Source organism: Lethenteron reissneri, chromosome 12 (genome assembly GCF_015708825.2).
Source record: "Lethenteron reissneri isolate LAM-NWPU_2019-01 chromosome 12, ASM1570882v1, whole genome shotgun sequence".
Classification (NCBI taxonomy): domain Eukaryota; kingdom Metazoa; phylum Chordata; class Hyperoartia; order Petromyzontiformes; family Petromyzontidae; genus Lethenteron; species Lethenteron reissneri.
In genome coordinates, this window is record NC_083790.1 from 1,496,582 (window position 1) to 1,508,763 (window position 12,182).

Below are 12,182 nucleotides of genomic sequence, written 5' to 3' on the forward strand. Positions count from 1 at the left end.
CCCTCCTTCCCCTCCTGCTTCCATTAGGCTTTTAATGTCCCTTAATTTAATCAGAGAGAGGGTTTCGGTGTAGCGAGGTGAAAGAGAGTTATCACAAGCCCCAGTAGGCCGAGGAGAGATGCATTCTAATAAGCCAAAGCTGTTTTCTTTGCTGTATAAAAAAAGGGAATTTTTTTTTTGCTCCGACGGATTTATGCGACGCTGCGGGCAAATGGAATTCTGCGCGGCGCTCAAAACACTAATTCGGAATTAATATCGCGAGAGGGCCCGGGACTGGCATTAGCCGGAGCACTGCAGAGCTTAGCCATTTCCACGTCTCCCCACCCTGCCCCCCCCCTCTCTCTCCATACTGAGTTTGTGAATTAGTAATACAAAACACAAACCGCCACGATTGTTGATAATATGATTCTTAGAGTCGTCGTTTCAAAGGTTGTAGTCTTTTCGCGGTCAGGGGCACGGTGAAAGAGTCTGCGTGGTGTCTTTTTTATTATTATGATTACATTATCATGCGAATTCACGCTTCGTGTTTAAACGGCTCGGAGCGATGAGGATTCGTTGCGGCGTCGTCGCGAGATCGTGAGGATTTGGTGACAGCTTGGGGGGTGGGGGGGCGGGATAGGTTTCCATCCAGCAGTGAATTGATCATGGCCGTTCCCTCCATCCATCCGGTCCATCCATATTCTCCGTCCGCCTGTCCATTCATCAATTTGTCAAGTCACGTGTGCTTCCACTCTATCTGTCCGTCCATTAGTCAGTGAGTCTGATTATTCGTTCGCCTGTCTGCCTGTCTGCCCGTCCATCCATCCAGTGTCCATCTGTTTGTCCATCAATCCCCCTGCCCGTAGGTATCCAGGTGTCTTGGACTCGTCTCTCACACCTGTGGCTGAATGCCCCGCTCTCTCTCCCGAACGCAGATCTTCTCCACAATACAGGTTTCTTTTGGGGGGTTAGATCGCGTGAAGATAAATGTGTCAGTAAACCCGCCACCACGCGACACTGCCAAAGAGTAAGGATTGTCACGTAAACAGAACGTGCCAATTGGCTGTGTCGGGTGGTGGCGGGCTTAACGGCACATTTTTATTTACGCGATCTAACCCCCCCCAAAAAACTTGTATTATGGATAAATAATATTTGGTCGCGAAAGCCTGCACATTAAACACATCTTGATTTAGGTCGTTTTTTTTTCTCCAAAACTATCGCAACATCGGAGATATTTGTTTTGAATGTTTTGGTTCTTGTTGTTGTCGTTGTTGTCTGTTCCACAATGCACGGATGGATGGACGTAGAAGTCGCTGACACGAACAGACGGACAGACGTACGGGTGGACGGATGAACGTACGGACATACGGATAAACGGACGCATCGATGGACGGTCGGACATACGAACACACTCGTGAACGGACAGACGGATGGATGTGTTCAGACGGACAGAGGCGAGCGGATGGAAAGATGCAACGATGGGCAGACGGGAAGTTTTCGTTCGCCGTGCGTTCCCCCCCACCCCAATTGCTTCCTCCGTCCCCGGCCACCTTTGTCTCCCCCGGCCCCCCCTCCCCCCCGGCGCGTGCCAGTTCTTCCCGGGGCGCGTGTGCGTGCTGCGCCTGCTCGAGTCGGTGCTCCGCTGGCTCGAGGCGCTGCCCCCGCGGCGTCGCGTCACCGCGCTCGAACTCGAGCGACTCCTCGACGGCAGCCACGCCGTGAGCACACGCACAGACACGGGGGGGGGGCAGACACGGGGGGGGGCAGACAGGCAGAGACACGGGGAGACAATATGGGATGCAGGGAGACACGAGGAGACACCAATAAAAAGAGACACGCAGAGACATAGGGATACACGGGGGGATACAGGGAGACACGGGGAGAGACCACTGGGCATAGACACGGACAGAGATACCAGGATAGACACGGGGAGAGATACGGGAAGAGACACGGGCGGAGACACGGGAAGACACCGGGAGACACGGGGAGAGATACCAGGAGAGATACGGGAAGAGCCACGGGGAGAGAGCCACGGGCAGAGAGACTCGGAAAGAGGGACCATCACGTGGCCACACAGCTGCAGACACGCGCACGCCAGACAAATGCACGCCGGGCTAGACGCGTCGCCGTTTGGTCGTGGGCAGCAGGAAGGCGGCGACCTCCTGCCGGACGTGGCCACGTGGGTGGGGTGCCAGGGCTCGGGCCCGCGGCACGGAGGGCTCCCGTGCGCGCTCTGGGGCCTCTTCCACGTGCTCGCCGCCTCCGCAGCCATCGCCAACGACTCCCTCGTCGCCACGGGGGACGGTGAGCGGCAGGCCGCGGCGTCACCGCCGACGTCGTCCTCGTCGTCGTTATGATCATGATATCATCGTCGTTATGATCATGACATCATCGGCATCGTCGTTATGATATCATAGTCGTTATGATCATGACATCATCGGCGTCTTCGTTATGATCATGACATCATCGGCATCGTCGTTATGATATGATCGTCGTTATGATCATGATATCATCGTCGGCGTCGTCGTTATGATCATGATATCGTCGGCGTCGTCGTTATGATCATATAATCGTAATGCTCATATCATCATCTTCTTTGGGTCTTTCGGTAAAGTCACGTAGATAGGTTCAAAGACGACGACGATGATGATATGATCATAAAGATGATGACAACGATGATACGATCAAAGCAAATGTTGTTGTTTTCTTTGAACCTATGTACGTGCCTTTACCGAAAGACCCAAATAATCCTGGCAGTCATGAAAGCGTTAAGTCATATTATCATCTTAATGATCATATCGTCATCATCATCATCATGATGTCATCGTCGTCGTCGTCATCATCATCATTGTTATGATCGTATCATCATCGCCGTCGGGCAGCAATATTTCATGACAATCGGAAAACCCGACCCTCCCATAATCCTACTGGACATCTATGAAAAAGAGCTTTATTGCTCATCGGATTCCTCCAGTATATATATGTGTGTGTGTGTAAACATTCTGATTCCGAATCTCTTGCCGAGAATTTAGGTTGTGTTCATCGTCATCGCTGTCGTCATAGTCACTGACATCATCATCGTCGTCGTCTTCGTCGCGATGTCAGTATCGTCAGCAGTTCGGTTCGTCGTTTACATCATCGTTATAACCAAGATTCGAATCATCACGATGATCATAATCATGATGATCATAATCATCATCATCTGCGATCACCAGCATTGTCACCATCAGCATGTGTGCCCCCAATTCATTTGGTGCATCGGCAAAACCGGAGTGATGGATGGATGTTAAAAATAGCAAGCAGAATTTTGGACAATTTTTTTCCAACAATTTTGTTCAACATAAAAAAAAAATGGACAATTTTTTTCGACATTTTTTTTCTATTAATTTTTTCAACATTTTTTTTCACTCGGCGCTTTTTTCTGCCCACGTGTCCACTTCATTCGATTGTCGCTGTCCGCTGGGTGGTGGAGGGCCATTGCTCAATATCGACATTGCACCTGCACGACGATCTCACCCATTTCGTGGTTCGTTGTCACTTCTCAAATGAAATTAGTCGACGGTCAGAGACTCTTCTGGGCTCATGGCATACTCTTCTGTGTTGTGTGTCTGTGTGTGTGCGTGTGTTCGTGTGCGTGTGTGTGCGTGCGTTCATGTGCGTGTGTGCGTGCAGTCTTTCCGAGGCCCTTGTCTGCAGAAATAGGTTAATGTGAGATCACATTAAGGACGTGAGCAGCAAAGTGCATTGCTTATCTCCGCGAGATTTCATGACAATCGGAAAACCCGACTCTCCCATAATCCCTTGCCAAGACGACATCACCACCACCACCACCAATACCACCACCGTCACCGCCACCACATCTGCCATCACCACCACCAATACCACCACTGTCACCACCACCACCACCAATACCACAACTGTCACCACCACCAATACCACCACAACCAATACCACTACCGCCACCACCACCTCTGCCATCACCACCACCACAAATACCACCGCCACCACCTCTGCCATCACCAACACCAATACCACCACCATCACCGCCACCACATCTGCCATCACCACCACCAATACCACCACTGTCACCGCCACAACCACCACCACCTCTGCCATCACCACCACCACAAATACCATCGCCACCACATCTGCCATCACCACCACCAATACCACCACTGTCACCGCCACCACCACCACCACCACCTCTGCCATCACCACCACCACAAATACCATCGCCACCATCTCTGCCATCACCACCACCAATACCACCACCACCAATACCACTACCGTCGCCGCCACCACCACCACCACATCCGTGCGCGTCTCCCAATGTGTCCTTGTTGCCTCTACGCGATGCCCCCCCTCACCCGTGACCTCCTGCATGACCCCCTCCCCGGCGCCCCGGCGTGCAGCCCCTGCGTGGGACCCGTTGGAGGTGCTGCGCGCCGTGCGGGGCTACGTGGCGCACTTCTTCTCGTGCCGGACGTGCGCCCTCCACTTCGACGCCGCGGTGCGCCAGGGCGCAGCGGCGGTGCGCGACGCCGACGCCGCCGCGCTGTGGCTGTGGCGGCAGCACAACCACGTCAATGCGCGCCTCGCCGGTACAACCGCACTCGCCACACTCGCCGCACTCGCCGATACAACTGCACTCGCCACACTCTCTACACTCACCACACCCACCACACTCACCACACTCACCACACTCGCCACACTCGCCACACTCTCTACACTCACCACACTCGCCACACTCACCGGTACCACCACACTCACCACAACCACCACACTCACCACGCTCACTGCACGCACTGCACTCAACAGTACAACCACACTCGCCGCACTCACCACACCCACCACACTCACCACACCCACCACACTCACTGGTACAACCACACTCGCCACCGGCACAAACTCTCACACTCTCTCACACTCTCACACACTCACACACTCTCTCACTCTCACACTCTCACACTCTCACACACTCTCCACAGACTTTCACACTCTCACACTCTCACACTCTCCACCCACTTACACACTCTCTCACTCTCACACTCTCACACACTCTCCACACACTCTCCACACACTCTCACACTCTCCACAGACTCTCTCACTCTCACACTCTCACACTCTCTCATACTCTCTCACACTCTCACACTCTCACACACTCACACACTCTCTCACTCTCACACTCTCACACTCTCACACTCTCACACTCTCACACACTCTCACACTCTCTCACTCTCACACTCTCACACTCTCACACTCTCACACTCTCACACACTCACACACTCTCACACTCTCTCACTCTCACACTCTCACACACTCTCACACTCTCTCACTCTCACACTCTCACACACTCTCACACTCTCTCACACTCTCTCACACTCTCCGCACGCACGCGCGTGCCCACTCTCGTCCACCGCCCATCAATTAAACGGCGGCCACGTGGCTCTGCCTGCCGCCGCAGGTCTAAATCTAAATTCGAATCAAATTAAGCGCCAATTTTACTGCGCCGAGATCGGGCGGGCAATCCGCGGATTGCCGGAGGTTCGAGCCGCGCCTTCGCGCATTTGAACACGGCCGCCTCGTGGAGCCGTGCGTTAGGACGCGGGGTCCTCCTCATAAGTGGAATTTTATAGGCAATTAATTTGCGCCGTTAGGATCGCCGCGATGAGTTATCGCTCGCGGCAGCGACTAACGAGGGGAAGGAGGGGGGAGTTGGTGAGCGGTTGGTCGGGCGGTTTTTGGGAGATGGTGAGGATGGAGAGAGAGAGATTGGGGGGTGAGGAAGGGGTGGGGAGAGCGAGGGAGGAGGGGGCTGGCATGAGAGGAAAGGGCTGTGGGGGTGGTGATGGGGAGCCAGACTGCGGGAGTCATCATCACCAGAACTTGTTAATCAGTTCACCGTAATCATGAGTTCATCAATTATTATTATAATTCATCATGACTCTCACTTGACTGCTAATTTATCATCACCATCCTTGCACTATTAATCAGGTAATCATTATCACCATCATACTCATCATTTCTTAATTGCCTCTCACTTCTCTGCTCGTTAATTTATCATCATAATCATCGAGCATCACCGCCAGCATCATGGGCCCTCGCTATCCCATTAATCAAACCACCGATATCACCACCACCACCAACATCACCACCAACACCACCACCCCCAACACCACCACCAACACCACCAACACCACCACCTTCAACACCAACACCACCACCATCAACACCAACACCACCAACACCACCACCAACACCACCACCAACACCACCAACACCACCAACACCACCACCAACACCACTACCATCAACACCAACACCACCAACATCACCACCACCAACACCACCAACACCACCACCAACACCACCACCATCAACACCACCAACAACAACACTACTATCACCACCACCAACACCACCACCACTAACACCACCACCACCAACACAAACACCACCATCAACACCACCAACAACAACACTACTATCACCACCACCAACACCACCACCACTAACACCACCACCACCAACACCACCACCAACACAAACACCACCATCAACCACAACACCACCACCACCGACATCACCAGCACCACCACCACCAACATCACCCACAACACCACCACCAACACCACTACCACCACCACCAACACCACCACCAACACCACCACCACCAACACCACCACCAACACCACCACCAACACCACCACCAACACCACCACCACCAACACCACCACCAACACCACTACCACCACCACCAACACCACCACCACCACCCGGCCACCAACCAAGCAAAAGAGTGAACGTCAACGCAGGAATCGAGCTCGGGCTGCTTGGGCAGCGGTGGCTCCGCTAAGTGGAGGCCGGGCGCAGTCACCCCACGGATTGACCGGCGCTGTCACCCGAGGCTCCGTTCGCCTCCTGTGAAGCCCGCCATGTCGTTATTCATCTCCCCAAAGACAAAGATCCCCCGTGTAACATCAACAGAGTGTTGGGACAAGTGCCGTTAGCGAGGGGCACCTGCGGCACACGAGGGGGCACCGCGCCCGACCGCATTTGTCCTCAGTGGGGGATGTTTACGCACCGCGCCAGGTACTCGTTTTGAGGCTGAGTCGACCTAGGGGAGGCCCAGGACCGGTTCAGAGAATCATCACCGGTGTTGGCCGTGAGCGTGATTCGAACTCGGGCGGCTGGATTCGATGGCGCAGCGTAGCCGCTAACCGCCGCACCCACCGCTCCCCCGCACAAACCGGCGTTCGTTCGTCACGCGACGATTTCGTTCATTGGCCGCGTCGGGTGGCGGAGGGGCTTGACGACGCGCCCGTTGCGCGCCGCTCCCGCCGCAGGCTCGCGCGCGGACGACCCGGCCTTCCCCAAGGCCCCGTGGCCCCCGGCGGCCCTCTGCCCCGAGTGCCGCGTGTCGCTGGGCGCGCGCTGGGCCTGGGACGAGGCGTCCGTGCTGCGCTTCCTCAAGCGCCACTTCTCGGCCGACAACGTCGCCCTCGACTTCCTCTCCCCGCCGTGCGCCTCCGAGTTCGCCGGCGACACGGAGCGGCCCCCGGCGCCGCTGGGCCACCGCGGCCGCGGGGCCGTCGACGACGACGCCGCCGGGGACGTCGCGGCGCCTCCTCCGGCGCGTCGGGAAGACCCCATTGTCGACCTGGACGCCTTCGAAGAGCTGCAGCTGCAGCGGTGGAGGACGCAAGGGGCGGCGGCGGCGGCGGTGGAGGGCGACGCGGGACGGCGGGCGGCCCGGACGATGCCGACCGCGACGACGGCGGCGGCGGTGGTGGAGGAGGCGGAGCGGTGGCGACGCGTGGGCGGGAGTCGCCCCGCCGTGCGAGCCGGCGACTTCTCGGCGGTGGACGCGGGGCTGTGCGCGCTGCTCTACGCCTGCTCCTCGCTCTGCCTGCTCGCCGTCTACTCGTGCCTGCGACGCAGGGTCAGGGGCACGGAGGGCGCCAGGGGCAGGAGGACGGCGGCTGGCGGGGCCTTGGGTCACTGACGCCGCAAGTGGGGGGCGGGGGGGGGGTGCGTGGCGCGAGTCCGCGTGTGTGTGTGCAGGTGTGTGTGTGTATGCGTGTGTGCGTGTGTGTTTGAATCGTTCAGGCCGATCTACTGCTTGGGGTTTAGCCCGGCTGGGTCACAGTGTGAGGGACCTTGCAGAGCCTTGAAAAATATCGACGCAGTCCCCATCATCGGCGAGCTCCTCCGGCAGGCGAGAAGGCTGCGTTGCCTGGGTCACGTAGCCCGCGTGCCACCTCTGTGGAGGAGGCTCGTGATGGACGCTGCTACTACATAGTTGTAGGCAGTCGCCCTCCAGCAACAGCGGAGGGCAGAGGAGCGACGCTCACAACAACGGGCGGAGCGCCTAAAATGCATCAAGTTGGCACAGCGAGAAGCACGTGGGGTGCATCTTCCAGTCATCTCGGTCAGCCTCCAGCTGTAGACTCCGTAGACGTTACACCCACAACTGGTGTTCACTGGTTAGTTGACTTCCTTTACTTAAATCAACCGAGTGCCCATTGAGATCCGTTAATCTGGCTTCAAGTAAGAGAATTAAACGCTGTGCAGGTTTGACAATGGAACTGCAGGCAGTTTTTATTGTTTACTAAATGTAGGGTTCGGGCCACGGGTACTTAGAGATCGACACTGAAGCTACTGCCCTTGAGCGCCATCACCATCGTGAGCCTTGGTCTATCCACGGCTGGATGGCCTCACCGCTCCCTCTGCAAGTCTCGCCCACGTTGGTGGGGGGGGGGGGGTGTAATTGACCATACTTCATCACGCTGGGTCATACTTCATCACGCTGGGTCAAAACTAGGATGCTCGCTTCTGGCCACGTGGTTTAGGGCCTAAATAAATAATGAACCGGTTAATCCCGAGACGTGACCGAGCAAAACCGGTTTTTCCAGGAAGTCGTGCTCAAGGTAACGCCTGCACCTGGAGACGAGGTGAACCTATGCGGCCATAGTCCTCGGCTCAGTGTAAAGTGGTTTTAGTATTTACCCCCCCCACCCCACCTCCTCAATCCACGTGCAGACATTATCACTGTTGATGCTGTGCATTGGACGTTTGTCGCTAATTCATTGATTGCTATTAAACAGCAACGAGTTGAATTACAAAAATGTGAAATGTTATCGCGCGGTGGTGGGACGTGCGTGTTCTGGTGTGTGCGTGTGTGTGTGTTGTTGTGACTTGGAGAGACAAAGGCGGCCGGGCGTGGTGCTGGCCACTCACCGCGCTTGTCCCAACAGTCCATTAAATCTTGATTTGAAGCTTTCGTGACTGCAGAAACCCAAACTCTTTGGTTCTTTCGGTAAAGTCACGTAGGTAGAAAATAAAATAATTGACGACGTTTTGGGCGCAACACAAACGTCCGTCATCAGGTGGGAAAACTTTTTGATGGACGCTTGGGTTGCGCCCGAAACGTCGTTATCTATTTTAGTCCATTAAAGGCTACGCGGAGGAATCTTTGTCTCTTTGTCATGCGTTGTACAGGACAAAGTATGTGTCTCTGTGCGCATTGTGGGGAGACAAAGGCGGCCGGTTGTAATTTGGCCACACCCATGTGTAATTGTAGATGCAACCCATACGCCGACAACACCCACACACACACAGGACATATCCACACACTGCACACACACAAACACTCGGCACAGCAGACTCTGGGGGGAGTTTGCTGTTAGCGTCCACCTATGAACGGGCTTATCACGGCACACTCGGGATCGGGTGTGGCAAGCACCACGCCCGGCCGCCTTTGTCTCCCCAGTGGCGATGTTTACACGATCGCACCAGGTACTCATTTGAGGCCGAGTCGACCTAGGGGAGGCCCAGGACGAGTTCATATTTTCGTCACTGGTGTTGGCCGGGTTTGTAGCGCAGCGCGCTAATCCGCTTCACCAGGGGGGGTCCCCAACCCCCGGGCCGCGGGCCGCTGCCGGTCCGTGGCCAGTTAGGGACCGGGCCACAGCAGCAGCAGGAGGTGAGAGCGGTGGGTCCGCGCGTGTTGCCCGCCCCCATAGTTTTATTATTCACCACTTCCATCCGCGCCTCTTCCCGCACTGCGCACTTGTCTCATCAGTCACAGTGTTGGTAAGCCCACAAGCTGCTCTAACCCCAAGTAGCCACAATGAGTAAAAGACAAACGTCGCTGGAGAGCTGCTTTGAAAAGGGGGGAAGACCCAATGATGACCCCCCCGCCTCCGGTCCGTTAAAAAATTGTCTTCCACGGAAACCGGTCCCTGGTGCCAACAAGGTTGGGGACCGCTGCGCTCCACGACCGCTCCCCCGCGTCCACACGGACTCGTGAACTCCACAACAAGAGAATCGACGCCGGCTGAAGCCGCGCAAAGGGAGCGGTTGCGTCAGCCCCGTCAGGCGGTGACTCGAAGTGGCGCCTACCCCGGTGGGTGGTGTCTCAACACGCCGCCTGAGCCCCCCTCCCCCTGCCCCCCCGAGGCGAGGCCGTGTGTGGAGGGTCGAGTATCTGGTTCCGAAGCTTGGGATTTAGGGCCCCGTACGAAATTGCCTTGCACATGACCACGTGGTTCTCTCTAGAGAGAGAGGGGAGAGGGGAGAGGGGTGGGCGGGGGGGAGAGAGGTGAGAGGGGTGGGCGGGGGGAGATGAGAGGGCCCCACGTGTGGAGTCGAGTCCATGGGCCAGGACATCTTGGACGAGTCGCCACCTCGGCTAGCAGCGGAGCCATCCTCGTTCCCGAGTGGTCTCTGTGCGGCTCAATGAGAGGGAACGATTTCGTCACCCCACTCCATGTCACGCAATTCGTTTTGATATCTACGGGACCCTTTTTGCCAGTCGCAAATCGATTATATTGTACCTTTGCCAATAACATTGTGTGGCCTTACAAAGAGTACGTATGCAGTACACAACGTTTCGGGCAATGACCCTTTCATGGCACATTCGAGCTATTCGCCACTGATATTGGTCGTGGGCGGGAATCGAACGCGGGTGGTTCTGTTCGCAGCACAGTGCGCTAACCGCTGCGCCACCGCTCGCTCCCCTCCCCAACGTCATAACAGACGTCACCTCCTCCACTCATCATCATCATCATCACTGTGATGACTCACCTCATCACACGGGCACTCATGATGATCTCACTCTGTGCGCCTCGCAGCCTCATCCCTTACGAGCACAGACAACGCAGACTCCGCTGTCGCCAGTAACGCTGCCTGCCTGCCAAGGGAACCGTGCAATAATCGACGTTACATGCAATGGACCTTACCACGTAGCGCGTGTGTTGAGGAAGCGCCATTGCCCGAAACGTCGTCTTGAATATGTATATTGTTTTCCTGTTAGGCCACGGTGTTATTGACGAATTTGCCGAGTGGATGTTTTTGTTGTGGTTGTTGTTGTTGTCGTTGTTGTTGGTTGTGCACCACTGCTCACGTAGCAGCGGCAGCAGCATTACGCACAACATTTGTTTTCAATTCGCAGAGGAGTGAGTGCAGGGAGAGAGACGGGGGAGAGACGGGGGAGAGACGGCTTACAATCTGGGGTCAATCCGGGTGGCGTTATCCATCAAGATCCGACCACTACCTCTCTCGTCTGCCATTTGAAGAGCAACGGGCAAAACGTGAAATGATTACCGCGCGTTGTGTATTACTCAATGCAGTTGGCGTCCAACTGGGACCCGCGTCTCGTTGACAGGACCCTGATGAGCCACCGAATGTCGAAACCGGTCCCGAGTTTTTGCTTCTAACTGAATCAAGGCTGCTGATAAGATGCCGCGTGCCTGATGGGTCGTGCAGAAAAGCAAAACAGACACACACGCACACACGCACACACGCCACTCTGTTCATATGGAGAAGCTGATATGCAAAGGAGTTTTGTTATTTGGCCAACAATATTTTCACTGCGTAAGCCTAATCATCCAATGCGGTGGCATCGGGGCTTGCCTGATGGACAGCGACCGTCCCTGTTGGGCAGCGGTGAGTTATGTGCTGAGCATGAGATGAGGCTAAGCAGGTCTGAGCCTGGCGCAGGCTGCACAGCACACAGCTGGTGACGGCAGAGGGGGGCGTGAGGAAGCGAAGTCTGTCTGGGTGACTGCTCCGGCCCGCGCCTTCACCAACCCGCGGTGAAGTACTGACGGCAGTGTCACATTACCCCCTCGCACCAACACACACCAGCACACACAGATCCCCCGTATAGCCTTAACGGACTGTTGGGGCAAGTGCTGTTA

The 12,182-nt window shown here is 55.9% G+C and overlaps 1 protein-coding gene across 1 annotated transcript in view; it reads left to right on the forward strand.

The window, feature by feature from the left end:
• Positions 1 to 9,054, forward strand: part of LOC133341639 (sulfhydryl oxidase 1-like) — a 33,724-nt gene extending 24,670 nt beyond the window's left edge. The window contains exons 9-12 of the mRNA XM_061550235.1: positions 1,572 to 1,697; positions 2,124 to 2,283; positions 4,392 to 4,580; positions 7,326 to 9,054. Coding sequence (XP_061406219.1) covers positions 1,572 to 1,697; positions 2,124 to 2,283; positions 4,392 to 4,580; positions 7,326 to 7,984 — 1,134 coding nt within the window. The 3' untranslated portion in view covers positions 7,985 to 9,054. The remainder of the gene's footprint in view (positions 1 to 1,571; positions 1,698 to 2,123; positions 2,284 to 4,391; positions 4,581 to 7,325) is intronic.
• Positions 9,055 to 12,182: the final 3,128 nt, after the last annotated feature.